Source organism: Mirounga leonina, unplaced genomic scaffold (assembly GCF_011800145.1).
Source record: "Mirounga leonina isolate KUSES-001 unplaced genomic scaffold, KU_Mleo_1.0 Mir_128, whole genome shotgun sequence".
Lineage (NCBI taxonomy): Eukaryota > Metazoa > Chordata > Mammalia > Carnivora > Phocidae > Mirounga > Mirounga leonina.
This window is the reverse complement of record NW_023270320.1, coordinates 26,702,098-26,729,393: the sequence shown is the minus strand read 5'-3', so window position 1 is coordinate 26,729,393 and position 27,296 is coordinate 26,702,098. Positions and strand designations below refer to the sequence as shown.

General features: G+C 41.1%; 2 protein-coding genes and 1 pseudogene across 4 annotated transcripts in view; 1 reads left to right on the top strand and 2 right to left on the bottom strand.

The window, feature by feature from the left end:
• Positions 1-5,076: 5,076 nt before the first annotated feature.
• RWDD4 (RWD domain containing 4) lies at positions 5,077-22,280 on the bottom strand. 3 transcript variants are annotated; one of them, XM_035004275.1, is made up of 8 exons: positions 22,044-22,280; positions 19,067-19,147; positions 14,809-14,918; positions 14,578-14,725; positions 12,421-12,538; positions 9,911-9,960; positions 9,774-9,776; positions 5,077-6,922 (listed from the first exon to the last, which is right to left on the bottom strand). In XM_035004275.1, the coding sequence occupies exons 1-8, from the start codon at positions 22,065-22,067 to the stop codon at positions 6,890-6,892; spliced, it is 567 nt and encodes a 188-aa protein (XP_034860166.1). In that variant the 5' UTR covers positions 22,068-22,280; the 3' UTR covers positions 5,077-6,889. The 3 variants fall into 3 exon arrangements, with proteins under 3 accessions (XP_034860166.1, XP_034860167.1, XP_034860168.1); XM_035004276.1 differs by lacking the exon at positions 9,774-9,776; XM_035004277.1 differs by lacking the exon at positions 22,044-22,280 and having other exon boundaries at positions 14,809-14,914; positions 19,067-19,148.
• LOC118010152 lies at positions 16,532-16,632 on the bottom strand (annotated as a pseudogene).
• Positions 22,281-22,543: 263 nt separating the features above from the next.
• TRAPPC11 (trafficking protein particle complex 11) overlaps positions 22,544-27,296 on the top strand; it is a 48,122-nt gene continuing 43,369 nt past the window's right edge. Inside the window, exons 1-2 of the mRNA XM_035004274.1 lie at positions 22,544-22,664; positions 24,875-25,099. Coding sequence (XP_034860165.1) covers positions 24,896-25,099 — 204 coding nt within the window. The 5' untranslated portion in view covers positions 22,544-22,664; positions 24,875-24,895. The remainder of the gene's footprint in view (positions 22,665-24,874; positions 25,100-27,296) is intronic.

Genomic DNA, 27,296 nt, shown 5'->3' with positions numbered 1-27,296 from the left:
AAGGCAGGAATATGGCGGACAGTCTTGGAGCTGAGGTTACAGAGAGCAGGAGACCACCGACTGGGGTCCTGTGGGCCAGTTTAAGCTAAAAATTATTGAAAGCAGTTACTTACAGGGGGTGGGAATTGGGATAGCTGGGGTGTGGCAGGGAGAATTACCTTTTACATTAAAAGCCTTGTGGAACTATTTGACTTGAAGTATATGTATGACTTTGATAAAAATAAAGAATTAATAAAGAATTTTAAAACACTGACATACAAAAGAAAAATATAGAAACTAAGGGAAAATCTTAACAGATGGGATTTGTCAGCATGTAGTGGGAGTTATACTTTTCTTTTAGCAGATGGATGGACATTCTTATAACCAAACTCTGTGATTTCTCAGTTATCATGATTCTAAATAACACCCATCGATTTAAATTTTTATCTTTGAGCAGCCCCTGGAAGGTAAGGAATATTTAGTCAGTGTATTCGGTATTCAGCAAGTGAAATGGCAATCTGACAAATTCTAGATTTTGTGATCTTCAGAGACATAGAAACGGAAAGGGGGAGAAAGGTTTCAACAGCATTTCATTTCTTGCACTTTCGTGTTTAAAAAAATCATATTATTGGGTAGAAGTGGAAAAAGTGTAATTTTATTTTATTTTATTTATTTGAGAGAGAGAGAATGAGGAGGGGAGGGTCAGAGGGAGGAGCAGACTCCCCGCTGAGCAGGGAGCCTGATACGGGACTCGATCCCCGAACCCTGGGATCATGACCTGAGCCGAAGGCAGATGCTTAACCCACTGAGCCACCCAGCCACCCAACTAGTGTGATTTTTAAGAATACAAAAACAGACCGTGAAAAGAATGTAGGAATTGATGAAGTGTTTGCTTCCACTGAAACCTCAGAGGGATTTACATCTCCCAGGACCCGGAGTCCAAGCCCGAGAATTTTCCTTCACAAACGGGGTGGGTTGTCAAGTGACTCAGAAGAGCACCGTCCTCGGGAGAAACACAGAGTCTCACCTTGCATGCAATTCCATGCGTTAAATGCAAACCTCTCTCCTCACCTTTCTGTACTTGAAAAACTATCATCATAGGATGATGTTCAAGGTTAATTTCTAGCCACTTAATTACGAAGCAAAAAATGTTTTCATGTGCATTTTTTCCCCTGTGTGAAGTTTCCTTTTCCAAATTGCATTCTTTTTTTTTTTTTTAAGATTTTATTTATTTATTTGAAACAGAGAGAATGAGAGAGAGAGAGCACATGAAAGGGGGGAGGGTCAGAGGGAGAAGCAGACTCCCTGCCGAGCAGGGAGCCCGATGTGGGACTCGATCCCGGGACTCCAGGATCATGACCTGAGCCGAAGGCAGTCGCTTAACCAACTGAGCCACCCAGGCGCTCACATTCTCTTTTGTTAATGAAAGGACAGAAGTGGACACGGAGATGGCTTGTTACCTAAAATACCAAGAATAGTGTCCCAACAGGCCAAAGCTTTGTGGGAGCCACGGAAAGAAACGCTCCAGAAGGCCAGAGAGAGACACGGGAGGTTACTTCCAACTTCCCAGGTGCCGCCAGCCAAAATAGGGGAGAACGGGCGAGGGTGCCAGTGTTTCCCGTCTGTTTTCTTACCACCATCAGCCCATGACAACAATTTATTTTAGTGACTAGATTTATACAGGAAGCCTGGGAAGAAAATGATTCTTCCTCGAGAAATGGTGGGAGAATAGGACGCATTTTCTTACGTTGGGTTCTTATGAGTAAGAAGCTAAAACTGTTAAAGTTATTTACCATTGATTCAGGCATTAGGACTTGGAGTTCCTCATGCAAGGTGCTCAGTTCAAAAGCTGTCATGCAGATGGCAGGTGTCTTTGTGGTGAGCCCGCACGGCACGCAGGAGGATCACCATGCTGACCGCCTGGAAATAATGTCACATTGTGTGTCCACCTGGATGCAGAGTTTTAAAAAAATTATTAAAATTTTTCAAAAAAAAATTTTTTTAAGATTTTATTTATTTGAGCGAGAGAAATAGAGAGAGAGGGAGAACACAGAGGGAGAGTGAGAAGGAGAAGCAGACTCCCCGTGGAGCAGAGAGACCGATGTGGGACTCGATCCCAGGACCTTGAGATCATGACCTGAGCCAAAGGCAGACGCTTAACCAACTGAGCCACCCAGGCAGGGAAGCTGTTAGAACTCTCTCAGGGTTGGAGGGACTGGCACGCACCATAATAAATATATTTTTGAATCTGAAACTAATTTTAGACTTTAAAAAAAAATGTGCTGATATTATAGGTAAGTCCTACATACTTCTCACCCAGTTTCCCCTACTGTTAACATCTTAACTTTATTATAATACATTTATCAAAACTAAGAAAGCAGAAAGCAGTATTGATACATTACTATTACCTAAAAACAAAAAAACAACCCCGTCATGCAAGAATTTTCATTATTATAAATTTACAAAGTCGGGGCTCCTGGGTGGCTCAGTCGTTAAGCGTCTGCCTTCGGCTCAGGTCATGATCCCAGGGTCCTGGGATCGAGTCCCGCATCGGGCTCCCTGCTCAGCGGGAAGCCTTCTTCTCCCTCTCCCCCTCCCCCTGCTTGTGTTCCCTCTCTCGCTGTGTCTCTCTCTGCCAAATAAATAAATAAAATCTTAAAAAAAAAAATTTACAAAGTCATTCAAAGATCCTACCCTAAATTAACATTTTGCTCCTCTCGTATTATACTATGCAATGCAGCTTTACGTCATCGGTCTTTTTTTTTTTTTTTTAAATAATGCAAAATCAATGATAAATGTGTTTAGCACTTTGAGAGGCACATTTTAAAATTTTATTTATTTATTTATTAGACAGAGAGAGAGCGTGCACGAGAGAGAGCACAAGCATGGGGAGGGGCGGAGGGAGAGAGAGAGGCAGACTCCCTGCAGAGCAGGGAGCCCGATGCGGGGTTCGATTCCAGGACCCTGGGATCATGACCTGAGCCGAAGGCAGACGCTGAACAGACTGAGCCACCCAGGCACCCCCATTTTGTGCTTTTAAAAATGAAATCTTTATATGTAAAATTTGTCCCACATTTTGTATGCTCTGATCAGTGCCTTTCAGACTTTTTCGCCGTGATGCACTTTAAGAAATAAATTTTATACAGTATCTGCACATACATACCCCAAACCAAAACAACAGTCACACGCACTCAAAGACCCTTACAACATGTGATATACACTGGTATTTTCTGTTGAATTCTGTTCTCTTCTATTCCATTAGGAAAATTGCTGGTAAAGACCTTCGATGAGTTTCTTCATTAATGGATCACACACACAAAAACACTTCAGATCATTGATCAATTCCTGATTATTTTGTCACATAATGGAAACACAGAAATTTAGAATCATAGATTACCAGATAATTCCTACCAGGTAATGCCTTTTGTTCTGTTCTTATTCTGTGGACTATCCAATGACAAAACCTTAGTATAGAGCGTAATTTCTAAATTTATTCTTTTTAAAGTTATCACAGATAACCCTCTGGAAACACTGGCCAAATCCTTGTCCTAACTGGTCTCTTCTGAAACAAGGTCCGGGGAGGTACACGTGCAGTCATCAAGCAGAACTTTTGGAAAGCTCAAATCATCCAGCTGACCTAAAATGGTGGGGCCTGTGAAGAAATATTGCAGAAAGATTCTAAGGTTGGGGTGCCTGGATGGCTTGGTGGGTTGAGCATCTGCCTTCGGCTCAGGTCGTGATCCCAGGGTCCTGGGATCGAGCCCCGCATCTGGCTCCCTGCTCTGCGGGGAGTCTGCCTCTCTCTCTCCCTCCGCCCCTCCGCGTGCTTGTGCTCTCTCTCGTGCGCTCTCTCTCTTAAATAATCTAAAAAAAAAAGAAAGAAAGATTCTAAGGTTACAATCGAAAAGAGAGAAAATCCCAAAGTGCAAATTTAGTTCCGCCTTCATTCCACGGGATATTTATACTTCAGATTTGCCAAAGCACACGTGTCTTCATCTGTAACTCTAATTTCAATTATTTTACTTTTCGAGTTCTATTTGGTTCTTTTCCAAATCTGCTTGATGCATCTTAATAATTTCTTGTTCCTTACTCAATTTCTCTTAACATCTAAGAGTCTGTGTCATAAGAATACATCCTTGAAGTGCTTCTTCCCCTAAGCTTCCCTGCAGGAGGCTGTCACAAGGTCCCGCTTCCGTGGACCGTGGCTTTGACCGTGAGTGCACATTCCGAGCACTCTACGTGTGGGGCTTTCTTTGGAGGTCTGGCTTGAAGGTGGGTTCTTCCAGGGTCGATATGTGGTCATTTCTACTAGTTGCCCAGAGATTCTACCCGGTTGGCACCACTTTTTAATTTTTATTTTATTTTTAAAATACTCTGTACACCCAACCTGGGACTTGAATTCACAATCCCTGAGATCAAGAGTCACCTGCTCCACCAACTGAGCCAGCCAGGTGCCCAGATGATACCACTTTGAACTAAAATCCTGGCTTGAGGGGTTGTTGTTTTTTAAGATCACTCATATGGGGAAGAATTTGGGCTGAAATCCAAGTGTGAGGAACCCTGTTTTAAGTCATCAGGAGAGTCCATGTCCGTCTGTTTACATTTTGCCCTTCCACGGAGAACCCAAGTTTAAGACAGGAATTTTCCCTCAGGGCCCCCCCGGGGGATAGGTCTCAGCCTCATGCATGCTCTGTGTACCTGTGTGTGACTCCTTAACCTGGGTTGATCCCAGACTTCATCTGTCTTCTGGGCCCCTTGACACTGTAAAAACTGAAGCTGTCCTTAACCTCAAGCTTCCAACTTTTGTTTAAATGTTTTAGACTCTGGGGGATGCCTGGGTGGCTCAGTTGGTTAAGCGTCTGCCTTCGGCTCAGGTCAGAATCCCAGGGTCCTGGGATCGAGCCCCGCATGGGGCTCCTTGCTCAGCAGGGAGTCTGCTTCTCCCTCTGCCTCCCCCAGCTTGTGCTGGTGCTCTCTCTCTTTCACTTTTAAACAGTTTCTAGTAGGAGGGTACATCTTACACCCTAAGTCTGTGCAAATTTGTAAAATCAACAATTCTCTCTCCATCGACTTGAAATAAAACACAGAGAAAACCACTGTGTGCAATTCTGGTTTTATTGCTTATTAAGGATGTCATTCCATACAGTTTCAGGTAGACAGACTTTGAGCAAATGTACGGGGGGTGTTGAACAGCTGATGGCAATCCGGACGAGAATGTTTCAGTGTTTTACAGAAGGTGGTCAGAGGCGCCACGGCCACCATGACCCCCTACATGTGTACATTTCATATAAAAAGAGTAAAAACAGCTCATTGGCATTTAACTAGCATTATTCTTTGTCATCTCTGAACCACAAGAAGCCTGAACAATTTCAGAATCTTCAGAGCGAAACAGTTTGTTCCACGAGCAGATGTTGTAGTTCCAGTTTCCTTAAAAACAAGCAAACAAATCAACACAACGAAAACCATGTACACACAACCCCCAGGACAAAAGTTGGCCGCAATCCGGTGGTCTTGAATTTTAATGATTCTGTTCTATTAGTTCAAGATATCAAATGTGATTCAGCTTTTGAAAATCAGATTACACTTCTTCACCATAATTGTATTTACTGTGTAATCAAAATGATTTAACTGAGCCTAATGTTAGCCCAGTAAAAGCCACGGACATAATTTAAACTGCTCGTATGCTAAGGACGTGTCTTTACAAGTTCATTATTCTTTAAAAACTCAGACCCGAGCTGCACAGGTGTAACTGGAGGAACAACAGCCTCCCCTTCTAGAAATATTTATTTGTAGAAGGTTTTTCTAGGGTTTTCCAGCCGGGAAGCAAATGCAGTCACTGGAACTCACACAGACACATCAGTAACTTCCTGGTTACACGACACTAATAGGTACCCTACTCGTGATTAAAAAAAATAATCAAGCCTGTACTATGATTCAGCATTTGAAACACTTCTATGTCTATAACTAGGAAGATGCTCAGGCTGAGAAATCCACGTGGATACTTGAAAAGAAACAAGACTTGAGAGGTGGTTTTATGTTAAACCATTTAGGAGACCTGTTACCACACAACCAAAACCACACGGTAGCAGGTAAACAGGAATTTATTAAAACCACTGTCTCCAACAATACAAAAATTAAATATTAAGGCATCTTTTACTCCCATCTTGGTATATGCAGCAAAGAGAAATGTTTTCAGTGGGAACCAGCACTTCTATTCAAATGCTTTTGAATGTATTTGGCAGATTTATTTTTATATTCTCCTATTCCACATACGGCTGAAAACTCTCATGGTCAAGTATCATGACCCAAAGGAAGAGTATGAACAGATACTCATTTACTAAAAAGAAGCGGTTCACCCTTGAAAAATAAAAAGGAACTACAAAGAATATTATGTAAAAGTTCAAATATTAGTATTTAAATTTCTCTGGAGCAATTTATGCTTCAGTAATTAAGAGAAAGAAGAGATGAGGACTTTATTAAGACGAGAAGTCTATTAATATGGATCATGCCACAGAGTAACTGTTTACTCAGTATTCTGATCCACTGGGATGAGAGTTTCAAAAGGGCTTCCTACTCCTTTAAAAAATATCACATCCACTAGAACAATATCATATAAATTCACATTGATTATTTATTATTTCCCATTTTGTCCATTTACAAAGCTCAACCATCTTCATAAAGTATACTAAACAGTAACATTTCACCTTTTATTAAGGCAAGTTTGTGAAAATAATTTAATACAACCAGATCTCTTCATGAACTTTCAGCTTAAAACGTTTTTTACATAAGAAACATACAAAAAAATTCTGTTTTATAAAAAGCCACCTCAATACCAGAAAAGAGTAATGAAGGATTTTGAACCCAGTTTACTTCTTAAAGGATGTTCTTCCCTTGTCTTCAATTCCAAGTACTATTCATCATCTTTAGAGCCAGTTTTGCTTAACTATAAAAGACAAAAAAGGACATCATCAACAAGATTAAGCTATCACATTACTTGAGTTCACTGTTTTCATTTATTACCAGAAATAAATATTTATAATTGATAGAACAACAGACAACAAGGTTCATGTAATTTAATACCAGCTACAGCGTTCAACGTATTTAACTACTTTTCAACTTCAGGCTCAGCTACTTTAAACATGATTCTTTAAAAATACAACCTCAATAGAGAAGGGGGGAAAAAAATCCCTTGAGGCTTTCCAAGAAATAAATTGGAACCAAGAACATACAAAAGGTGCCACTTATAAAATGAATGACATTCTTCTATTATTTTCACAATAAAGACTTCAAAAATTTTAAACATTGTGGTTAAAAAAACCACATAAATTAAGTACAGTTTTAAAAATACGATAAAAATCTTAAATTGCAAGTCTTTTCTGATAAAAACCTATAGAATTTAGCAAATGGGGGAGAGGGTGGGGAGTTCCCAAAGAATACACAGACAATTCTGACCAGAATAAAGAAATCCCCGGTGAACCCAAACCCTGAGAACCCCAGAGAATGTGGGAAGCTGTGAAAAGCAGAAACCGTTAAGGGTAGCAGTTCTCAAACATTCTGGCCCCAGCTCCTCTTCCCACTTTGAGGATCTTAAAAGAGCTTTCTTTTAAATGTATATTAAACCTACAGTATTTGAAATTAAAACTGAGGAATTGAGTTCATGTAAAAGTAACAACAGACTCACTCCATGATCACCGAATAACATTTCTTAAATGAAAAGCTGTGTCTTTTAAAACAAATAAAACTTAATGCGAAGAATAGTGTTGTTTTACATTTTTGTGAATTTCTTTATTACTGAGCTCAACAGAAGACAGCTGGGTTTTCACAAATCTGCTTCCACAGTAAGGCAGGTAAAATAGAAAACAGTGAACAGAAACACAGTACAAATAACTAAGAACAAACTGAGTTTTTGTTTTGTTTTGTTTGTTTTTTTCAAGATTTTATTTATTTATTTGAGAGAGAGAAGGAGAAACAGTGAGAGAGCACAAGCGGGGAGGAGAGGGAGAAGCAGGCTTCCCGCTGAGCAGGGAGCCCAATGCGGGGCTCGATGCCAGGACCCCGGGATCATGACCTGAGCTGAAGGCAGATGCTTAGCCAACTGAGCCACCCAGGCACCCGAACAAACTGAGTTAATATAAAAATGCACGTACTTAGATTCTAAACCTACTCACCACCTTAGAAAATTCTGGAAAACACAAGAATATAAAAGCACACATTCTATTAGTGCTCTAATAGAAGAGTATTAGTGATGGCATCATTACACTTCAGGAGCCCCTGGTAAACACCACTGTCCACTTGTGAGAGAACGAGGAAAAAAGACAAACAACACCTTAACATTAGGATGTAAATAGTTTTGACCTTGCAGATGCCCAGAGGCCTCCAGGACCTCCCAGGGATCCCAAGATCATATTTGGAAACTACTAGCTTCGGGTAACAGATTCTGAGGCCAGACCCGCCTACGTGGTAACCTCCCTCCTAAAAATATCTTCGCCTATCTCCCAAGATTACTGGATTATTTCAATCTTCATTTTCTTTATATGTGCTGAAATTCTAATTTATATTAATAAGGACTCTGAAAAACAAGCAGGAAACTAAATTTCTGGAGCTAGGCAAGGAGGAGCACTACCACCTTTGGATTAATCAGATTACTTTTTGAGCCCAATTTCTGCTGACGGCTACTGTCTGGGAAGGATGCACTCTCATTCTGAAGCCTGAAGCATTTTAAGGAGGGAAACGACTTAGCTGGTGAGGTACATACAAGCACACCTAGGACAACACAGAGTATTCATCAGGCATCAGTGGAGGGGTGCCTGGCTAAATGAGAGAACGCGGAGAAGCCGCACCCACACAGACATCTTGTGTGCGGGTCAGCCCCTTGCTCAGGAAGCGGACAAGAAAGACTGCTGCTTTCTTCCGACTGCAGCTCACCTACTCCCAGGTAGTATTTCTGTACCAGGCACAAAGATTATTTTAAACAGTTTCTATAGCAAAGGTACCCCATGGCCCAAACCGCTGACTTGACCTCTAAGAATATACTGTTTATAAATTACCCGTATTTGTAGGTGCCCACTAAAATCCTAATCTTTAACTACCCTTGGATCATATTCATTACTTCTCACAGCAGTAGGGGCACTAATTGGCATGCAAAACTCATCTCATGAAGTCCTACAAAGAGGATTAACTAGGGGCGCCTGGGTGGCTCAGTCGGTTAAGCGACTGCCTTCGGCTCAGGTCATGATCCCGGGATCCTGGGATCCAGCCCCGCATTGGGCTCCCTGCTCAGCGGGAAGCCTGCTTCTCCCTCTCCCACTCCCCCTGCTTGTGTTCCCTCTCTCACTGTGTCTCTCTCTGTCAAATAAATACATAAAATCTTAAAAAAAAAAAGGATTAACTAAGCATCACTTTAATATATTGGAACCTACCAATAAGAAAAATATTGAGAGAAGGTGGCAAAAAACTTCAAGGTGAAAAGTAAACAATTTTAAATAAGAAAAACAGAAAATCCTTCTTGACAATGATGGGAAACTCCATCTAGGGTTTGCCCTCAAAAAATAGATATGAATTTCTACTAAGAAATCAAAGCATTCCTTTCGATGCCTTGTTTCTTATTTCCACTCTACCGCTAATCCAGAGTCATAGCTAGGCATGTTCGTTCTTCAGATGTACTTACATAAACAGTCATACTTCACTGTACTTACAGCTTAGTTCTACAGATTTTCCATTATTTAAATAAAGAAAATCTAAAACTGAAGGTGTAGGAAAGAAAAGAATGTGAAAGATATTTCAAAAATACTTACATGCTGAAGCAAAAAGGGAAACAGCCATTCCAGTAAAATTCAAAGGTTGAGGGGGGGAAAAATGAAGATATAAATTTCATTATTTGATGGCAGATTGATAACAATATTTTAAAGCCCAGAATATAAGTATTATATACCTTCACCACATCAACCCAGTTCCATCCTCGAGGCAGTTCTCCTTTGTGATCTAGAGGATAAAAATAGTAACTTTATGTCTAAGACCAAGCAGTAATTTTTAAAGCAATTAATACTCTAACAATAAGCTTTTGTATACCATTCTACACAATAGATTAAATACACAATAATAGATAGATCTACACAGTAACAGATTAAAATTTTAAATCATGTATTATATTAAGCTGGAAAACCAGTTTATCATCATTGTGAACTGAAAGCACCGTTCTCCTCAGGATACTTGCAAAGTAACTCAGACACACTCCCTTTCACATTTACCCTATTTCCATTCAAGACAAAACCATGATATTAAGACAAAAACATGGAGGTGAGTTGGAAACTCCAGGAAGAGGAATGAATCAATTTATTAGTTTCATGCACTTGTACAATTCTACCCTTTTTTATAAGGTTACGGCTTTTTTAAGTGAGATGGTTGTGCTACTTTACTGCTTCATGAGGCTTTTTAAACTACGAAGCTAGGCTCAAGACAAGAGTCCTTATAAATCAATGTCTGGCCTCGAAACTCAGAGGAGGCCTGGTCAACTTATTTATTAACTTTCGTGGTCTGATAAAATATTCATTATTTAGCCTAACATTGTTTAATCTGACAGGTCTTTAATCTGTTGGGAGTGCTTGAAAACAAGCTGAAACTTTATTTAAAAAAATTATAGTTTACAAAGCGACTTCATTCTTGTAATAGAATATTCAAACTTGAAGAACAGTTTAATAAATATAAGCGTTTTAGTATAAAAAGGTGTGATTTCCTTTATGCTTGATATTATCTCTATACATCTCATTTTATGAAATCATCAAAATCTGCATTTAAAACCAATACATTAATTTTACACAAGGGAAACAGAAACCAACCTCATGATTCTTACAGGACAGAAGCAGCATCACTGGACCTCAATCTTAGATGCTAATGGCTCTTTTCTACTTTATGCCAATAAGAATCTTATCCCACTGTTTATTGGTTGTCAGGGGTGTGGGGGCAGATCACCAATTTTGTTAACTAAAACTTACCCACGGTCCTTTTAAAGTTTTATTTAGAAAGCAAGCTTCAAGTCACAAACTCCTAGACCGTTAAGTACAGAAAGATGGTGCCTCTTAGGTGGGCATCATCAAAACGATGGAGGTGGGGAAACCATAATGAAAGGGAATGATCATAGGTCATTATGTATGAAAGCAACAGGTAATGAACTGACAGAGATGCTACAGCATTAAAAAAGAGATTAACCAAAATTCTAGAAAACAGATTGCAATGACTAATAATTCACTGCTTTGGTTGTTCATGCTTTAATATTAGGTATAATGGATTCCCACATTTGTTATTTCACAAACTATTGTGACTTCAAGAATGTCTTTTGAGGGCCAACAAAGGGCTGCAATCTTTTCATTCTGCCACACAGGACGTTAAACAAAACATAAGCAAAAAACCTGCCATCCCTTTATAAAAGGGCATTATTTTAAACTTCCTCACCAAAGTAAAAGGGTCAGTTCTTTTCAATAAAGGGCAGCTTGTAACCTTATACCAAGAACACACACACGTACAGACGTAAGTATACGTGGACACACTTGTGTATATGTATATAAATATATACATTTCCTTAACTGGAAAGAAAGTTTACAGACTGATACCAATTTGCGAATTTTCAGGTTAAATAAAGAGATCAAATATTATTGGTGATATGCAGTGGAATTTATAATTCTCTTCTAAAGGTCCATAAAATGACTCTGGTTTAGGAGACACAGAAATTCTATTCTTAAATCTTATTCTAATTATATAAATAAATCAACTACAGACAAAAACATTATATTATTATTTTTTAAATTTTTTTTTAAGATTTTATTTATTTGACAGAGAGAGAATGAGAGAGAGAGCACATGAGAGGGGGGAGGGTCAGAGGGAGAAGCAGACTCCCTGCCGAGCAGGGAGCCCGATGCGGGACTCTATCCTGAGACCCTGGGATCATGACCTGAGCCGAAGGCAGTCGCTTAACCAACTGAGCCACCCAGGCGCCCCTATATTATTTTTTTTAAAACATTATATTATTTATTGTGCTAAGATCTAATGGTATACCAGACTTCATTTCAAATGAAAGCTACAGTTCAAAAAATATTTAGGCAGATACACATATCTGCCAGAAAGGTAAACAAATAGGAAAATCCCAAACATGTCAGAAAGGGTACAAGTAGGATACACTTTTGTATGCTATTCTGTTTCTCAACCTCGAGACTCATTTATAGTTATTTTGCCACTTACTTACCTTCCCCTCAAACGGTGATCTCTTGTGGTAAAGTAATAAATATTTTCAATATACGTCTGTGACCCAAGACAGCATCTGATCCCAATGTTCCAAGGATGAAGAAGAGAGAACTACTCTTCTGAATCAAAATACACTTATTAAGCACTCATATCACCCTAAAAAGCAACCTATCTGCGTTATAAAAAAATAAATAAATAAACACAAACCTGTTTTATCTGCCAGCTTACGCTTCTGTGCTTTTGAAAGCTGTTCTTTTTTTTCTTTTTTCTTACTTGATGGGGCTGTATTAGGAGTTTCAACGGAGATGATGCTGCTTATGGGTATCTAGAAGAAAAACAGATAATTCCTATACTAATGCCTTAAAACTTACGGAGTTACACTAAATATGGCTACATCCTCAAACGAGTTGACAATTTTTAGATCTGTGAAGTAAAAAACTCCCGTATTATGCTCTCCGTTTATTAGAGACCATTAGCTATAATGTGCCATTAGCACATTGCTTTCATTCTTCTAAAAATTCCCATAGAGGGACTTACATAATGTTAGTTCCATTGTTATTAACCAGGTCTCTGAAAAAGAAGACCTGATACCAACATTCTGTTGAAGCGCTGAAGTTCTTTTTTTTTTTTTTTTTAAAGATTTTATTTGTTTATTTGACAGAGAGAGACACAGCGAGAGAGGAAACCACAAGCAGGGGGAGTGGGAGAGGGAGAAGCAGGCTTCCCACCGAGCAGGGAGCCCGATGCGGGGCTCGATCCCAGGACCCCGGGATCACGACCCGAGCCGAAGGCAGACGCTCAACCGACTGAGCCACCCAGGCGCCCTGAAGCGCCGAAGTTCTAAGATAATTTTATAATTTGGGTAATTTGCTTGATTTGGAAATTTAAATATGTCTTTAAGAAAAGTCACACGTGCCTACCTAGAAAACCCTGATTCCCTGAAGAAATGAAGAAAATCTTCATGAATGAAGAAAGATATTTTAAGGGTGCCTGGGTGGCTCAGTCAGTTAAGAGTCTGACTGCTGATTTTGGCTCAGGGCATGATCCCAGGGTTGTGAGATTGAGCCCTGCGTTGGGCTCCGTGCTCAGCGCAGTCTGCTTGAGATTCTCTCTCCCTCTCCCTCTGCTCCTCCCCCCGCTCTCTCTCTCAATAAATAAATAAAATCTTCAAAAAAAAAAAAAAAGAAAGAAAAATATTTTAATTTGGATTCATGTAATCAGAGTGTGATAGGCAAAATTTAAAATGCTTACTACGTGCCAAGCATTGCTGTAAATGTTGTTCATATACTACTCATTTGATCCTTACTACAATCTTTTGAGGTAGATACTATTATAATCCCTGTTTTACAAAAGAAAAACTGAGCACAGTGAGATTAAGACATTGGGCCCCTTTCCCCCACCAAAAAAAGTCACATGGTGAGTGGTGCAGTGAGGATCTTCAGGGCCCCCTGGTGTGGCCCATAGTCCACCAGCTCTGCTACCACCTTCTACCACTAGAGAGCTGCCCTCAGTGTTCTTCTGTGTTCTGTTAGGCATGTGGAAGGCAGACCTGCTCAAGGGGAAGACAACAGGGCCGCTGCTCTCAGAAAGCCACTGGCCTGGTTCACAGAACTCAACAGACTCTGACCACGGAAAGCCTTTTAGCACATGACTGGGTGCAGCTCTAAAAAGAGACGCCTGCGGTCATAAAAGGTGATGATGTCCTAAAATACTGTTAGAAATAAAATAATTTTTTTTCCTATTAATAAAGTCTCTTCAAGCTTGCACCAAGTTCAAAGTGAACTGGGGCAAGACTATTGACAACTAAAGAAGGCTCATGAAGAAAGTAATTTCAAATGTATTTTAGCACCACATCAGAAATCCTCAATCTGAGCTTTATGAAGACATTAAATACATTTAAACAAATATTTGGTTCAACACCACCTTAGTTTTTGGTGGGTACATGAAGTATTCTGGTCTTATATGAAGGGTAAGATCTAAAGGATATGATTTCATTTTTCAAGTTAAATAGACACTAAGAAACTTAAAATTTACTATTCTTATTTAACTCAGATGTAACTTATTTTATTTATTTTTTTAAAGATTTTATTTATTTATTTGAGAGAGCGAGAGAGAGCACGAGCTGGGGGAGAGGCAGAGGGAGAGGGAGAGGCAGAGTCCCCATTGAGCAGGGAGCCCGATGGGGGTGCTCCATCCAAGGACCCTGGGATCATGACCTGAGCTGAAGGCAGGCAGTTAACTAAGCCACGCCACGCCCCTAACTATTTTCAATCTAACACAAAACCTCCTTCCAATTAAAAAAAAATAATAACTAGCAAAGATGAATTAGTAGCAGAGTGAAACCAAAACGAAGCACGAGCTTACTGTAGAATTCACGGGCTGGTGATTCTCCATGAACTGCTCCTTATTGTCCTTGGCATATTCAAACAATGTGTAGGTCATGGCGGTCCCGAGATTGACCTCCACTGCTTCCTGTAACTTGGCTAATATGCTCTGCTTTACAGCCGATGATCTATAATGCACAAGAAACATATTGCTGAGAGAAAAGTAAGAGACAGCATTACAAAAAAACAATGAAAACGGAACACTACTCACATGGTGTTGTTAAAAAAAGCGTTCATAGATATAATTGGAGGTGTTTGGGGATATGTTTCTGTCCAGGAAATCTCTATTAAGAAGGCTTTGGGATCACCATTTTCACCTATCTGAAGAAAAGGGAAATCTTAGGCTTGTAAAAAGTGATACAAACACAGAATATTTAATTATGACTTTTAAAATGATGAATTACTGCCGATGCTCATGATCAGATCAGAAACGTAGTATTCTGAAAAGTTCAGGGGTACAGGCTGAGACTTGGCAGGGGGTGACGGCCATATTAACAGAACCTGACTTGATGTCCATGGCCTGTCTCTCCAACCAGCCCTCCAGCTTTTTCTAGTATCAAGACTGTCTTACCTAAATTTTTGTTTTCATCAGAGCTTTCTGGGGACAAAGATAAGACATCAACTGCGGGGGACAGGAAGAGAATGGACAAAAATAATAATCCACCAACTTGAAAGACCTAATCTTTGCCCTAAGTTTTCTAATTGCCAAATCAGACGAGGCGTTAAAAACAAGTGATTGATATGCATTAGCACAATACCAAGACCAGAAAAAGAAATGTAAAATTTAGAGAAAAAAGGAAAAGGTAAAGAGATAAGGTTTAGGAATGCCTTAGGCTGGGTGAGAACTTTCAAGATCTACTGGCTAAGCAACCTTCAAATATGCGATACAATGTTACTAACTATAGTCACCATGCTGTGCATTACATCCCTAATTTTTTTTTATAACCCGAAGTTTGTAACTTTTGACTCCCTTCACCTGGATAATTTAAAGATGTCTTTTCTGTTTCTTTTTCTCTCCCCAACTTTGTATTTGAAACATTTTAATCTCATAGAGAAACTGGAATAGGACAATGAACACTCACTGACATGTATCTTATTCACCAAATACCTTTGCCTCCTTCCACTTCTCTTTCTATTACAGAATCGCCCCCTCCCTCAATGAGGGTAACTTTTTTTTTTCCCTTTGGTTTTTGTTGAACTATTTGAAAGTAAGTTGCAGCAGACATGATGAAACATCCTTAAAGATTTACAGGGTAAAGTACCCTAAGAATAAGGACATTCTCCTCTAGAACTACACTACCATTGTCACACCCAAGAAATTCAACATTGACACAGAGATATTATCTAATTCGTACTCCATCTAAAAAATTTCCCATTCATATCCAAAGTGTCCTTTAATAAACCACCTTCTCAACCCACAAATCCATAATCCACTGAGGATCATGGATTACATTTGGTTGTCAAATTTCTTTATTCTGCTTTTATTTAGAACAGTCCCCAGCCACCCTGCCTGCCTTTTAAATATCTTTCATGACAAAAAGAATTGAAGGCCAGTTTTCTTGTATAATGTCCCCAGATCAGGACTGTCTGTTTCCTGCATCCAATTCAGATTAAATATTCTGGTAGGGATACTACACAGGTGATGTGGCATATTCCCATAGCATCATATAAGGAGGCACATAAGATCTTCTGGAATCATCACTGGTGATACTAAGCTTGATCAGTTCGGTTAAGGTGATATTCTTCAAATCTCTTCAGTGTAAAGGTACCTTTTCGATTTTGTAATTAACAAGTAATCTGTGGAGTGACACTACAAAACCAGGTGAATATACTGCTTCTCAACAACTTTTCAGTCCAAGGTTTTAGCATCCATTAATGAGCCTTGCCTGAAATGATCATCATGTTGGTGGTTGCAAAATGGTGATTTTTCTAATAAAACTATGGGATGATTCATGAGTCAGCATCTCATCCTTGCGTAGGGCTATGCTGATCTCCTCTGTAATATTTTTAGTGTATGTGCTGCTTTTTAAAAAATATTTATTTTTAGACAACAGCAATAGATTTAAAATTTTTTCACCCCAAACTGTCACTTGATTCACCTTTACTCTCTGACCACTGATTTTTTATTCCCTTCCCCTCACCCTCAATCACAAGACACACCAATATAAGGTGAGGCTTAGACATTATGTCAGATAGGGGCGCCTGGGTGGCTCAGTTGGTTAAGCGGCTGCCTTCGGCTCAGGTCATGATCCTGGGGTCCTGGGATCAAGCCCCACGTCCAGCTCCCTGCTCAGCGGAGAGCCTGCTTCTCCCTCTCCCTCTGCCCGCCACTCTGCCTACTTGTGCTCTCTCTCCATCCATCTGTTGAATAAATAAATAAAATCTTAAAAAAAAAAATTATGTCAGATAAACTTAGGGACCTGCTGATATACGCCTATGTAAGTTGATGACATCACTGGTTTATGCTTGTGTTTCAAATGCAGAGATAGTGAAAAAGTGGTAAAAGTTACTTGCTCTATGCAATTACTAAGTCCTTACTCAAGGTGTGGGTAGGAACAAGGTGCCATGTGTCTCCTACAGTCCTAGGTACAGAAAATACAAAAATAGAGGTAAGATCATTCCTGTCTTCAAGGGAGCAGACATTTAGGTAACTCACGAAACCGCAGCACGATTAAAAGTTTACAAGAGACAGAACAAAGTATGAAGAAATAGGGAATGGTCAATTCTGCTTTGAAGTCAAGGGAAAGCTAGGAGACAAGGCCCAAATACAGAGGAGCTTGAGTTAGGCTTTAAAGGAGAAGTAGGCTGGATGAGGGACGTGAGGTGAGGGCAACAGCAAATGGCATGTCCACAGGCACCGTATTAAAAAAATGCAGGGAGGGGCGCCTGGGTGGCTCGGTCGTTAAGCGTCTGCCTTCAGCTCAGGTCATGATCCCGGGGTCCTGGGATCGAGTCCCACATCGGGCTCCCTGCTCAGCGGGGAGCCTGCTTCTCCCTCTCCCTCCCACTCCCCCTGCTTGTGTTCCCCCTCTTGCTGTCGCTCTCTGTGTGTCAAATAAATAAAATCTTAAAAAAATGCAGGGAAATGTTCCACAGGCTACTGTGTCTCATGAATGGTAGTGGCTGGGAAAGTCTGGAGAGGCAATCTGAATCAAACAGAAGGGCCTTGAGTGTCAAGCTAAGGAATTTAATCCCTATTCTATAGGCAGGAGAAACCCATGGGGAAACCCTTCTAAACGAAGGAATGGGGTAACTAATTATGTGTTTCAGAGAACCACCTAGACGTCTGCAGGAGGACTACCGGTGAGGTGTGGGGGGAAGCTTCCGACCGAACTGAAAGGGGAGAATCGTTCAGGAGGTTACGAAACCAGTCTGCTAAAGAGGAACTGAGGGGTCTGACCAGGACCCAGGCAGACCTGTACCCTAGGTCCTCTGGCTCTCAACACAAACAAGCTTTCCAAACCTCACGTTTTATACCCTTGAAATCCATCCTGCAGTCACAGCAGAGTATCCCTCCTGTAGGACTTAGTTCTCAATCTCCCACTTGGTAAGGGGTAAGTGGCAGTGTTTGGGGAAGTCTGGGGAGGCAGCTGGATTCAAATCAAAGGGCCTAGGACTTAACCCCAGTGTTAACCTTGGCCATTAAGTTTTTTTATTGTTCTATCCATGGAGTAGTGTAAAGACTGTTGAGCTTGAAAGGGAACTGAGAGGAGCTAAATAGAGAAGAGAGTCTCTAAAGAAAGTAATGATAAAGAATTCATCTTCTGTAACAGTCTATAATAATGACACATAAGGATCACTTATCACATAATTTATTTTAAATGATGATGTAAATAACTAAGTCTCATACAAAAAACCTTTCTCACACCACTACTACTTATAATCATCTGGAAAAATGCTTTATGTTATTTATTTACAAAACAAGATACTGGTACTGTTTCATGTTGAGAACAGTTATGAGCAAACTCCCTTTTAAAGAATATGTAAAAAATATTAACACATATTGATTATATGGAATTAGGAAAATACCAACTTTTCTTGACTATATCATGGTGGTGGGGGGGAATAATACTAGACTTGGAATAGAGACCTGGATTTTAATTCTAGTATTTATCAGCATCAGCTGGGAAAGCTTGGGACGTTATGACTGAGAGACGCTATCTTTAAAGTTAGAAGGCAAGACCATATAATTTCTAAGGTTTCTTCCACTTCTAACATTTGATAATTCTGACACAATAAAAACAAGTTTATCTTAGTTTTTCAAAGTTTCTGAATTGTTTTCAAAAGCTAAAAATAACTGATGTCACGGTGATGAGCTTTCGTGCAAAGGCTTCAGAAAATCCAAAGACGTAACAAATTTAAACCGTTAAATTGATAAAACAAAATCATTTAAAAAATGAAAGCATCTTTAGCAACCTTCAATCTTTTCTAGCAAAGTGGCAAGGGCTCCTAGTCATGTCACATCTTACCCTGTATTGAAATGACACTGGACTTAATTCCCGGAAGCTTTCATCTCCTTCATAAATAGAACGTAGAGCTTCCAGTTCCATCTGAAAAAAGAATGATTCAAATGAGTTTTGTTTAGTGGTATAAGTGGATTAGAAATAGAGGGTCTTTAGTGTCTGATTCAAGCCCACTCAACTATGTAAAACTTAGCTACTCTAGATGGCCTTTGATGTTTGTAATATGTGTATATAACATATATATGTGAGTACAGCAACACAGTATTAATACTAATACTTACTTTAAAATTACGTGCCAGGCACTCCTAAGCATTTTACAGTGCACTATCTCACTAATTCTCACATTAATCCTGAGAAGAATATCTTATTTTCTCCTTTCTAGTAAGGAGGAAAATAAGTCAGTTTAAAGCAACTCCAGAGCATGTGTCCTAGGCTGGGGTAGAGAGCGCGTCATACTTGGAGATGAGAAATACAAAGCACAATAATTCCCCACTGTATACATGTATTATTTGTATTTGTAATCCTTCCCACAGAATGATATGAAACTTGAAAAACCACTTACAGATAATAAAAAGAACTTAAAAAAAAAAAAAAAGATGGTTAGAAAAAGGTTTGACAAGGATCTATCCAAGATGGAAAAAAGGACTGCAAGAGAAAATGTAACTAATAATCCTTGCCTGGAAATATTTCTTAGAACACTGTGGGCTGACAAATGAGAAGACTCAATCACCGTTGTGATTACTGATGAACAGGTGAAGAAGAGAAGCAAAGAAAGACAGTACTTTGGTACATTTTTTAGTTTTCAAAAAGATGCATGTCATGGGGGCGCCTGGGTGGCTCAGTCGGTAAGCGTCTGCCTTCGGCTCAGGTCATGATCCCAGGGTCCTGGGATCGAGCCCCACTTCAGGCTGCCTGTTCAGCGGGAAGCCTGCTTCTAGCTCTCCCCCTCCCTCTGCTTGTGTTCCCTCTCTTGCTGTGTCTCTCTCTGTCAAATAAATAAAAAAAATCTTTATAAAAAAAAAAAGATGGATGTCATGAAAGCTACAAACTAAAGACAGATAAAATTTTAGAATAGATTATTAAAGAAATAGTTTGTGGGGGCCTAGGGGACTAAAGAGTAGCAGTCTGTAAGCCTTGGCAAGCATACGAAAAACAAGATAAATGTAAGCAACCCTTATTAGAGAGGATAACTTGATTGGTACATCAAGGAAAGGCACAGAACAGTCTACCTGGGTTTCTCTTTCTACCTTCACGTGAAAAAAATACAGGAGTTCAACTGGATTTAAGAACAACCAAGATTAGATTAGAAAGAACCACCTTACTCAAAATATAGTGCTACTCCTCCTGCCCTTAATCCTTTCCTGTATTTTAACTAACGAGTAGGTCAGGAACAAAAATTGAAGGCAGCCTTATGAAATTGATGAATGACAATTTGATGGAACAGTGAATCATGCTGGTGGCTGAATATGAATTCAAAATGCCCTTGAAAAACCATCTAACGAGATGAAATTTTATAGGTAAGTGGAAGAACTTGTCTTTAGATCCCTAAACATACAAGTAGAGGATGAAAGACAAATTGCTTTGTACAGAAACTCAAAGGGTTGTAATTGAGAGTAACTAACTGTAGAAAACTGTGATGTCACAACTTTAAAACAGGACATTAGTAAACTTAATCTGTCCACAGACACACAATTTCAAGACAATGAAGGAACAAAAAGAATGGACATATGGAAAAAAGCTAAAAGGAATCATTTAGTATAAGAAGAGGACATCTGAAAAACGGGGCAGAAAACTGATTTCAAAGATCTGAAAATCAGTCATGTGGAAGAAGAATGGAATTCTATTGTTAAAATGGAGATCCTTGGGCCCCCCAGGAATTCCAATTCAGTAAATCTGAAATACAGTGGCAGGCACCTGTTTTTCTAGCAACCACCCCGATGATTCTAAGGCAGTGCTCCATGGGCCAAACTTCGAGAAATATGTGATAGGCTCCATGCTTCACGGTAAGAATCTGTTGGTGCCTCGACTTAGAAACTCACTTGGCAAGAACAGTTTAGAAGGGATTTCACCAGCTTGTTGGACTTTGGGTCCTTTTAAGGTAACTTCCATTCCAGGGATTCTGTCACATTTATCTTGTAAAAGTGCTAACTTTTGACAAATATATTTTAAATGAAGAGTGAATTACTTATCTAAGAGACTCGGATTCTAGTTCTGATTCTACCCACATGTTCACTGTGCAGCCCTGGGGCATCCACTTTACCTTTGCAAACTCTTCTCCTCATCTGGACACATTACACAATTAGACGGCTCCCCTAGAGATGACCTGTTATCATTCCCTGATCGTATGATTCAATGTCAAAGTGGCATTTCATGAGAAAACAGCTGAGCATGAACTCTACGATTCAGGTGGTACGTGCATGCACAAAATAGCCTTAATTTCCATTGGACAACTACCAGATGGATAAATGCTTCCACCAAACAGAAAGGCCAGAAATCGGAGACAGTGTCATTATTTTCCTCCACCGGAAATTTAACTAACTCAATTAAGTCTCTCCCTACCAGCCAAGAAATTTAAAAATTTTAAGGTAATCAGATTCCAAACAGCTTAACTCCGTACACAAGCGCTGAACAAGAACACCGGGGATTTAAGGCGAGGCAAGAGCACTGGGTCGCCTACCAAGGACACGCATCCTTATCATTAAGGAGGCGTGGGGCCACTCCCGGGCTTGCAAAACTGAAAACTACAGCGGGAGCGGAGGCAGAGGCGGACCTGTCCCGTTCCCGTGTGCTTGGCCTCTCCTCGCAGGACACCCGTAAACTTGGGGCACCCTAGCCGGGCTGTCCGCTGTAGGCGCGAAGGCACGTGCGGGGCCGCTCGTCCCGGCGCCGGGTCCCAGCAGGGCCCCGGGGGCTCAGCCGCCGTCCCTCGGAGCCGAGGCACCGCGCCGGCGCGGGGAAGGGGCGTCCAGCCAGGGGGACTCACCTCTTGGTCCTCGTTGGCACTCATCGCGCCGGCTGCGGGACGCCCCCCGGGAGGGCGTCTGCGACAACGCGAAAGGAGAGCAGTGGCCCCGAGCCCGGGGCGTCCCCCTTCAGAGCCCTGGGCCGCGGGAGGCACACCCCTCGCCCCGCGGACGAGAGTCACGCGCGCCCCCGGCCTCCGGGCAGCGCGAAGCTGCCTGCGGGAGGTCTGTGGGCGGGGAGCCCGAGGCCGCCGAGGGTGGGGCGCCGGGGCGACTAGGGAGACGCTGCAGGGCGGTAGCGGCAGAGGCTCCGCCTCCTCCTCCTTCCCGCTTTTCCTATTGGCTCCTTTTCTCCCCACCCCTATTTCCTACGGAAATGGAGCGTCTTCCTACGTTTTGTGGAGCCGCGTTAAGTTTCGGGACAGCGGTTGGCGTAGAGCGCTGTCACTCAGGTGCCCAAAGTGCTTCCTGTGCCTGCGCCGGCGAGTGCCGGGAAGTCTCGCTTGCGGGCCCCGGGCTCTGGGGCGGTGGCGGTAGGGACGGCCCCCGGCGTTCTGTGGCACCCTACCTGCTTCCCCGCGCCGTCCCCCGGCTTGCGGCGACCGGCCACAGCTGCAGCGGGCCCGGGGCGTGCGGCCTGGGTGAGTCCGGCCCCGGAGACCCGCGGGGCCCGGCGAGGCCGCCGAGGGAGAGCGCTAGCTCTGAACAGTGCTGGTTTTGAGGGGGAGGGGGCTGCGTTTTCCTTCGGCGTCTGCGGCTGCAGCCCTGGCATTTCTCTTCCAGCCCCTAGGGCCTTCAGGCTTTAAGGGGAGGGAGAGGAGAGGGGGAAGATCGCGTCTGCCTTGAGGGCTGCGGCGTTATTTCTCCCTTTCCTCACTGGATCTCCCTGGGCAGAATGCTGAGACCCTGGGGATGGTGTCTTTCTAAGTAAAGTGGGTGCTTCGCGTTCTCAACATCTGTTCCCCGCCCCACCCCCGCTCCATCCCGGCCCCAGATTGTCATTCCCCTTAGAATCGTCTTGCAGTCCTTAGTAGCCTTGTGTACTACACCCTGAACCTGCATGAATTAAAAAATAGTGACCACGTTGTGTTTTTTAACCTGCCACTTTGATTAGGTCGCCTTTCTTTGCAGTATGTTATCCTTTTCAAGAACCTTCCTTAGTATTTTCCACGCCAGCTTCCAGAGTACTTCCCCTTGCGTTACATGATCTCCCTTCCAGCGTGTTCACTTATGACTTTTGCACCTCCTTGCATGTCCTACTTTGTTAGTTGCTTCATTGGCTTCTAGGAGATCTGGAAATTTCTGCAGACTGTCATTAAGATCCACACAACCTCTGCACCTGTCCTTTGCCGGTGTTTTTCCCATTCCCATCCCTTTGCTGTAGAATAAGCAGTACTGTCTCAGGTGCCAAAAGCTTTTAATAGTGTGTGGCAAGAATTTCTGATACAGTTTTCATACGTTAATTTTTGGGGACAGAATGACAATAATTTAAGCTGGGCTGTCCATTATGATAGCCAGTAGCCGTATGTGGCTGTTGAGCATGTGAAATTGGCTAGCCTGAATTGAGATGTGCTGTGAATGTACAATGCACATCAGATAATGAAGACTTGATACAGAAAAGTGAAATATCTCAGTAACTTATATTTGTGTCGAAGTATTAACATTTTGGACACATTGGTTAAATAGAATATTAAAATTCCACCTGTTTTTATTTTTTAATATGACTAGAAAATTTTAAATTATGTGGCTCATATTATATTTCTTTTGGACAGCACTGTGATTTAAAGCTTTGTAAGTCATTTCTAGATCCCTTATTTCCACTCCATATTCAAAGATCACAGCTAATTCTCATGAGCCTCTGGGGTTTTTAAATGAAGAAATGGACCTTTAGGGCTCTAATCTAGATTCTTTGGTATAAAGCAAAGGCCCCTGTATAATGTGTTTTGACCATCTCTTCTTAATTTTCAACCCCAAATTCCCTAGAACTAGAGTTTTTCTTTCTCTGAACTGGTGATCCTTTGCCCTCATAGCTTAATCCTGTCTGGAAAATATCTGCTTAAATAATTCTAAAACTTCTATGTCTTATAGAAATTTATCATTTCTGGTAAGCTTTCCAAATCATTTATTCAATACCCATTATTCTTTTGGTACTTAAGTGTGAGAAGCCTAATGATCTTTTTTAAATTAACTTTTCAGCTAAAAATATTTGGTTATCAAGTAGTGGTACAGTGCTTTTCACTTTTCACAAAAATTGCATTTGAGGTCTGTAAGATATACTGGTGAAGATCACCTTTGAAAAGGAATCTTGATACATGATTTTGGAAATGAGAAATGGTCTTTAAAATATAATGGCAATTTTCTTTGGAATAAATACAGTTTTATATAATTGCTTTTCTATAATTAGCGTGTGGTAGGATTTATTATAGGTTGATTGTCAGCTGAAGGACACAGTGGAAACTTGTACCTCCTAGACATTTTCATTGTTAGTTTATCTCTTCTAGATTTTCCTTTAAATAGTACACTTTACATTAATTATGGAGAAGTGAGAAATCATAGCTATTTAAATAAGTAGTATATTATTTTAATAATTTCCCAGGAATTCAGAAATTAGATGTTAGCAATTACGAAGAAATTAGATAGTTGTATTTATTATATGTAAGTCAGCAGTTATTTTTCTTTATGTCAGAAATGAGTCATGAGACCTATTTTAACTTGATCACCTTCCTGCAGACGCTCGAAAAGATTCAGTCTCTTGCCTTTTTGTAATGTTTTATAAATGGTGGAGGCTCATAGATGAGATATGGATATGGGCTTTTAAGACATTTTGAATGTATTTACATTTGTATTTCAGATTTTTCCTGACACCTTGAACATGAGCCCCACACAGTGGGACTTCCCTGTGGAATTATGTTGTCGGCCTATGGCTTTTGTTACCCTTACGGGCCTGGATGTGGTTTATAATGCTGTCCATCGAGCTGTCTGGGACGCTTTCTGTGCCAATCGGAGGGCTGATCGGGTACCAATATCTTTCAAGGTGCTCCCAGGTGACCATGAGTATCCCAAATGTAGGCCTAAGGTAATGACATGATTGCATGGGGCCTTTTCCTTCTCTCCCTCTCTTCCTCTTTATGCGTGTATACCTTTTTTGTTCCTAATGTCTGTGCTGGAAAACCCCTGAGTTTATCAAAGCCATGGTTATAGTGATTCATTAAGAAAACCCAAGGCTTTTTCATGTATGTAATACACTATAGGTATGTTTAATGATAGCTATTTTTTTTTTTTTAACCCCAGAGGAATAATTACTTTATAATTATTAAGCTTTCTATCCTGGGTTTTCTTTTTTTGCATTTGCTTAAAGCCCTCTCTAAAAGGAAGTCTCAGGGCGCCTGGGTGGCTCAGTTGTTAAGCATCTGCGTTTGGCTCAGGTCATGATCCCAGGGTGCTGGGATCGAGCCCCGCATCGGGCTCCCTGTTTGGCGGGAAGCCTGCTTCTCCCTCTTCCACTCCCCCCACTTGTGTTCCCTCTCTTGCTGTGTCTCTCTCTGTCAAATAAATAAATAAAAGAAAAAAGAAGTAAAGGGAAGGTCTCACATTCCCCATTTATCATTACCCAGTATCATTATAGAATCCACGGTCTTTGCAGTTTGGTTCAATTTCCCACAAACCTTTTGAGCACTTGCTTTTTTGGGTTAGGTCCTAGGAAGTATGCAATAGGCTGGTGATAGAAATTTAAATAAGATAAGCTCTCTGTCCCTGGGGAATTGTACATAAACTAAAACAGTTTATTTAGTGTGGAGGGAGGAAAGTTCAAAACTGACTTTTAGGTTGAACATAGAAGAGACGGATTTACCTACAAAAATCAGAGAATGATGTTAATAATAGCAGCTAATAAATAAAAAGTGCTTACTTTGCTTTTTAAAGAAAATCATGTATATTGATTTGTTGTTTATCATAATCTTATGAGTTGGTCTGAAAGTCGGTTAACAAGACACACTGATCAGAATAGGCCACCTGCTCTTTTTTTTAATTTTATTTTTATTTTTTGCCCTGGAGCAATGTTTCTGACAGACCAGTCTTTGGACCAAGGATATCATCATCACTGGTGATGTTTATGAAAAATGTAAACGCAAGGCCTTCTCAGTGAAACTCTGGAAGGGTAGGACCTGTGGATTTGGTGGCTGGCTGATCCTTCTGCTCATGTGGGGCAGACCAGTAGAGATGTGGTTTCATATCCCTGGTTGTCAAAGCTGCGTGCTCTCTCTGAACTGTGCAAGGGAGAGTACCCTGGCCGTTACGTGTTTGTTCTTAGTGTGGAGGTTGTGTCTAGGAGGTCCAGTGCCCAGCACAGCCCTCCGCCTTTTGTCCTGGATCCATTCTGCAGCGCGGGAGCTCTTCATGTGCCCATTCCTTATTCTTTCCTGAGTCCCTGGGTTTTTTGTGTCTGATTGCCTTACCGTCCTTATTGTCTTTCCTCACTTGAAGAGACTGTTGGGAGTTGTCTGAGTTGGGACCAGCGCTTTGGAAGCGATTTGAGGTTTCAGCGAGTTTCTTCAGGGCTAACATTCACACCAACCCCTGTCCCTCCCACGGTGTGGCACTTAGCTGCTTAGTGCTGACCCCCGAGTGACTGCTACCGCACTTCTGTACTTAAGAGTTGTCCTTCATTTTTTTCCTCCATCCACAAGTAAGGTAAAATGCCATCCTGGCAACGTGTCTTTGAAACAAATGAAGCCATATTGGGTTTTAGATCATATTTTATTTGAGCTGCTCTGACAAGAACGGAAACTGGAACGGTGAGGAATAGAATTCACCTGGAAAGGGGCTAATGATTTCCAGGATATTTGAGAGCCTGGACATTTTTAGAAGTGCTTTGGCTTTGATTATTCTTTCCTTTTTCTTTTTAAAGATTTTATTCATTTGAGAGAGAGACAGAGAGAGCACAAGCAGGGGGAGAGGCAGAGGCAGAGGGAGAAGCAGACTCCCTGCTGAGCTGGGAGCCTGAAGCAGGGCTCGATCCCAGGACCCTGGGATCATGACCTGAGCTGAAGGCAGACGCTTAACTGCCTAACCGACTGAGCCCCCCAGGCGCCCCCGGTTATTCTTTCAATGGAAACTGTAGCAGACTCACTGTTGTGATTCTGTCTCCAATACTTGTTAGCTCTTGTGTGATCTCTGTAGGCCTGAATTTCCTCATCTTAAAAATGTGTCGTGTGTATGTGGAATGAGATGAATGCACAGGAAGTGCGTCCCACTCAGTAATAGGTGGCTTCTGC

Coding starts and splice junctions, on each gene's coding strand:
- RWDD4 (XM_035004275.1), bottom strand. CDS start 22,067: ATGAGTGCCAACGAGGACCAAGAG. Junction 12,539..14,577: donor ACCAGCCCGTGAATTCTACA/GTAAGCTCGTGC, acceptor TTTTTCTTCTAG/ATACCCATAAGCAGCATCAT. Junction 9,961..12,420: donor TAAGCTGGCAGATAAAACAG/GTTTGTGTTTAT, acceptor TTTATCCTCTAG/ATCACAAAGGAGAACTGCCT.